This window comes from Salvelinus sp. IW2-2015, unplaced genomic scaffold, assembly GCF_002910315.2.
Source record: "Salvelinus sp. IW2-2015 unplaced genomic scaffold, ASM291031v2 Un_scaffold3426, whole genome shotgun sequence".
Lineage (NCBI taxonomy): Eukaryota > Metazoa > Chordata > Actinopteri > Salmoniformes > Salmonidae > Salvelinus > Salvelinus sp. IW2-2015.
The window spans coordinates 4,083-9,253 of NW_019944706.1; the positions used below are offsets into that span (position 1 = coordinate 4,083).

The 5,171-nt window shown below is 44.4% G+C and overlaps 2 protein-coding genes across 4 annotated transcripts in view; both read left to right on the forward strand.

Annotated features, from left to right (window-relative positions):
- The first annotated feature begins 345 nt into the window (after positions 1–345).
- On the forward strand, positions 346–2,282 carry LOC112075828 (b(0,+)-type amino acid transporter 1). 3 transcript variants are annotated; one of them, XR_011477500.1, is made up of 3 exons: positions 346–514; positions 993–1,298; positions 2,037–2,282. XR_011477500.1 is itself a non-coding variant. In XM_024142764.2 (2 exons), the coding sequence occupies exons 1-2, from the start codon at positions 346–348 to the stop codon at positions 1,052–1,054; spliced, it is 231 nt and encodes a 76-aa protein (XP_023998532.1). In that variant the 3' UTR covers positions 1,055–1,426. The 3 variants fall into 3 exon arrangements, 1 of the variants encoding a protein (XP_023998532.1); XR_002895044.2 differs by lacking the exon at positions 2,037–2,282 and adding an exon at positions 1,409–1,433 and having other exon boundaries at positions 993–1,360; XM_024142764.2 differs by lacking the exon at positions 2,037–2,282 and having other exon boundaries at positions 993–1,426.
- A 648-nt stretch (positions 2,283–2,930) lies between these two features.
- nudt19 (nudix (nucleoside diphosphate linked moiety X)-type motif 19) overlaps positions 2,931–5,171 on the forward strand; it is a 3,114-nt gene continuing 873 nt past the window's right edge. The window contains 4 exon segments of the mRNA XM_070441086.1: positions 2,931–3,220; positions 3,223–3,394; positions 3,396–3,786; positions 3,869–3,941. Of these exon segments, the coding sequence (XP_070297187.1) occupies positions 3,022–3,220; positions 3,223–3,394; positions 3,396–3,786; positions 3,869–3,941 (835 nt within the window). The 5' untranslated portion in view covers positions 2,931–3,021.

Genomic DNA, 5,171 nt, shown 5'->3' on the forward strand with positions numbered 1-5,171 from the left:
GCGCTTACCAGGAAGGATCTCGAGCAAGGTAAGACTAGATTCACATTGCCATACATCCAAGTCCTGTTCATCTCTTGGCTATTGGAAGAACATAGTTACAACCATCATGTTGAGCTCATGGATGGTCAGTCCTTGTATCCATTAGCTCTGTCTATAAATTAGAGTGGTTACATTTCTCCAGCCACATCCCTCAGCTGGTTACCACAGCAAGTGGGGTGGWAACCGCTTTGATGTTTGTCTGAATCCCAGAGTCCCTTAAACCTGTTTTTAGAGCAATACTGTCCCAGAATCCCTCCTGTGAGACTGACAAGTGGTTATGTCCTGGTTGTCCCCCAACAGTGTCCCATGCCCATAGCAGTGCTGGTGGTGATAGTGTCCTGCTACCTGGTCCTAGCACCTATCATAGACAAGCCAGAGCTGGAGTATCTCTACTGTACCATCTTCATCCTCAGCGGTCTGCTGCTCTACTTCCCCTTCGTACACCGCAAGTTCAGCTGGACACGCAGGGTCATGAGTGAGTCACTACCCACCGCTCAGAGTTGTTGACACTGGAGTGTTRGAGAGAGCCTTTATCCCAAAATGGACCCTTATTCCCTTTGTAGTGCACTTGAAGACAACACTCCCTGTGTCCCAAATAGCATCCTATTCCCTGTGTAGTGCACTACCCTATGGGCCCTGGTGAAAGGTAGTGCACTATAATATAGGGTATAGGGTGCCATTTGGGAAGCAGACACTATTATCTTCTGCAACTTGGGTCTTTTTTATGTATCAAAAGGTTTTATTCCTCAGTGAGGGTAGTGGAGCTCTTCCCCTTTAGATAATTCCAGTCATTGTGGAGTTCAACTCAGAAGGTCACAGAGCCTATAGATCATGCTGTGATTGGGCTGATGTCACCTTTATTAACCTTTTTATTAAGGTTATTTATTTATCATGAACCTTTTAATTAGCCTGATTGGTCCAATCTGACCTTTAACCTCTCCCCTCCCCTGCAGGGCCAATCACCATGTACCTCCAGCTGCTGATGGAGGTCGTTCCTCCTGAGAACAACGAATAGAGGAAGATAATAAACAGCCTGAACTGACTAATGTGGACAAATGTCTTTTACTGCGTCCCAAATGGTACCCTATTCCCTCTGTGGTGCACTATAGGCCCCAGTCAAAAGTAGTGCACTACATAGGGAATAGGGTGCCATTTGAGACACAGGCCTTAGAAAACACAGACTGTCTCATAATGAAGGTACTGTCTCATAATGAAGGTACTGTACTGTCTCATAATGAAGGTACTGTCTCATAATGAAGGTCCTGTACTGTCTCATAATGAAGGTACTGTCTCATAATGAAGGTACTGTCTCATAATGAAGGTACTGTACTGTCTCATAATGAGGTACTGCTACTGTCTCATAATGAAGGTACTGTCTCATAATGAAGGTACTGTCTGCGTCTCATAATTAAAGGTACTGTACTGTCTCATAATGAAAGCGTACTGTATCTCATAATGAAGGTTACTGTCTCATAATGAAGGTACTGTCGTCATTAATGAAGGTACTGTACTGTCTCATAATGAAGGTACTGTCTCATAATTGAAGGTACTGGTAATGTCTCATAATGAAGGTATGATGTCGTCTCATAATGAAGGTACTTGTCTCATAATGAAGGTACTGTTAATGTCTCATTAATGAAGGTAATGTCTCATAATGAAGGTAATGTCTCATAATGAAGGTTATGTACTGTGTCATAATGCTGGAAATGCTGGAATCCTGTCTGTTTCTCTCCCTTGAGACTATCGCCAATGGTTTACATAATGCCCCTCTGTGTTTAAACCTGCTTAGGAGGACATATTTGCTTTAGACACTATATATTGAAGACACAGAGGCTCGCTTGTCAAGTTGCAGCAGCTGATAATGAAGGTACTGTATCAATGAGACTGGCTCTGCTTGGCAGGTTGCAGCAGCGATAATGAAGGTACTGTATCATAATGAGACAGTGGCTCTGCTTGCAGTTGCAGCAGCTGATAATGAGGTACTGTATCATAATGAGACAGTGCTCTGCTTGGCAGGTTGGCAGCAGCCGTCTACATGATCTGGATCCCAAACTAATTGACTGGATACAGGAGGTCAATGCCTGCGTCTCAAATCACACCCTGTGGCCCTAGGGAATGGGGCGCCATTTGAAACGTTGACAATATGCTGTTCTTGTACATGACTAGAGAGACATAAGAGACCAAAATTGTCATTATTTTTTTACTTTTATTTGTCCTCGACATTGTTTAAAATCCCTCATGTTTGCCCTTTGCTTCACAGCTCACATCTATATCTTATCTAGTCTTATGTATCTACTATGTCTAATCTATGGTCTATATATGTCTTATATCTATATCTATGGTTTCTATATTATCTATATCTATGGTTTCTATATTATCTATATCTATGGTTTTAATAGTTATTTGACAAGTTAAAAGACATATTTGTCCGCTGTCTTCTATCTCGTCCACCAGCGGCCAGTTGAACCTGGGGACACAGTTCATCTTATACGGCCTACTGGGTGATGTCATCGTGTCACTCTAAACTGAATGTAGATTTAATACTACTGAATTCAACGTTTCAAAACCTCTTCTCTTCTTGGACTTGAAAAGGAGATAGTGAGTTGTTGTGGTTGTGAATAAAACAGTTTACCCTTCAATTGTAATTTAATCCCACAAATCAATTCATTTGTCATCTTATAAAAAGTTTACAGTATCTGTTTGCCCAAAAAATACTAACCACAAAAATCAATCACTTTCCTGAACTCGAACCTTCACCCCACTTTAATCACCATCATGGACTGCGTTGATAGAGGCTTGGTAAGATCAGTCATCCACACAGTAGGTGGCGCAGTAACAGAACACACGAAAACACGCTTCTTCTTCTACGCCCTGACCTTCCTGCTCGTATGACGACACATCAAAACAATAACATTGACATTGTTGATGTGGACTTTGCTTCAGATAACATTATTGTAAATGAAAGAATAAAACGACCAAAGGATGAATACGGCTCTGAGACACTGGAAGGAGGCCGCGACGGTCATACTAGCTGCTGGTACGAGACATAAACTCCCTGTAGATAGTTTGACGAGGTGTGTCGATAAAGGCACCTCTGCACCTGCGATCAGTGGGCACTCCAACTTACCTGACAGGTTAGCCTTCGACTATGAAGTGTTGTTGTTGAAACGAAGCGGTACGAGTGGTTCATGCCGAATGCTTATGTCTTTCCCGGAGGTCTGGTGGATCCGGCAGATTTCTCAAGGGAATGGCTTGATCTTTTTGAATCTTTTCGGCGCTCACCGAATTTTGGACTCGGATTTGTGAACCAGCCGCCGGAGACGAGACCTCCTATCTTCGCCACTGACAGGAAGAACTGGGTTCTCCCGTTCCGGGGACGTCGCATTTAGAATCTGTGCCGTGAGCGTGAGGGAAACGTTTGAGGAGTCGGGTGTACTTCTAGTCATGCCTAAAGAGGAAGAGAGTACTTTACTTAACAGCATCGAGAACAACAGATACAGTCAGTCCGAATTAACCAGAATAACCGATCTCTGTGACAAGAGTGAATTGGCTAAATGGAGAGTGCTGGTAAACGAAAACCCCTCTAACTTCATCAGAATGTGCAGGGAGCTGGAGTGTCTACCTAACATCTGGGCTCTGCATGAATGGGGTAACTGGCTGACCCCTACTGGTGTGTACGGGAAACAGAGGAGGTACGACACGGCCTTCTACATTTGCTGCTTGCAAGAAACACCACCTCACACTGGAATAAACTTTTTCCTTTAACGAGTCCGATGAGAAGGATATCCTGCTTGACATTAAAAACTGTAACATTTTATGTTTCACCAAGACGTGTCTGAACGAAGATGCGGACAATATAGAGCTCGCAGGATTTTCCATGTACTGGCAGAACAGAGACGCTGGTAAGACGAGGGTTGTATGTGTCTTTTTGTCAATAACAGCTGGTGTCTAATATTAAAGAAGTCTCGAGCTATTGCTCGCCTGAGGTAGAGTACCTTATAATAAGCTGTAGACCACACTATCAAACCAAGAGAGTTCTCACCTGTATTATTCGTAGCCGTCTATTTACCACCACAAAACGAAGCTGGCACGAAGACCGCTCTTATCCAACTCTATAAGGAATAAGAAAATACTCACGCAGAATCGGCGCTCCTAGTGGCCGGGGACTTTAATGCACGCAAACTTAAATCCGTTTCCCAAATTTTTACCAGCATGTCACCTGCAATCAGGGGGGAAAAATCCTACACCACTTTTACTCCACACACAGAGATGCATACAAAGCTCTCCCCTGCCCTCCATTTGGCAAATCTGACCATAATTCTATCCTCCTGATTCCTGCTTACAAGCTAAAACTAAAGCAGGAAGTACCAGTGACTCGCTCAATACGGAAGTGGTCAGATGACGCGAATGCTACGCTACAGGACTGTTTTGCAGCRCAGACTGGAATATGTTCCGGGATTCATCCAATGGCATTGAGGAATATACCACCTCAGTCATCGGCTTCATCAATAMGTGCATCGATGATGTCGTCCACACAGTGTCTGTACGTACATATCCCAACCAGAAGCCATGGATTACAGGCAACAGCATCGAGCTAAAGGCTAGAGCTGCCGCTTTCAAGGAGCGGGAGACTAATCCGGAAGCTTATAAGAAATCCCGCTATGCCCTTCAGACGAACCATCAAACAAGCAAAGCATCAATACAGGACTAAGATTGAATCCAACTACACCGGCTCTGACGCTCGTCGGATGTGGCAGGGCTTGAAAACTATTACAGACTACAAAGGGAAACCCAGACGCGAGCTGCCCAGTGACGCATGCTCGCTTCGAGTCGAGCAACACTGAAGCATGCACGAGAGCACCAGCTGTTCTGGATGACTGTGTGATAACGCTCTCGGTAGCCGATGTGAACAAAACCTTTAAACAGGTCAACATTCAAAGCCGCTGGGCCAGACGGATTACCAGGACGTGTACTCAAAGCATGCGCGGACCAACTGTCAAGTGTCTGCACTGACATTTTCAACCTCTCCCTGACCGAGTCTGTAATACCTACATGTTTCAAGCAGACCATAGTCCCTGTGCCCAAGGAAGCGAAGGTAACCTGCCTAAATGATTACCGCCTCGTGGCACTCA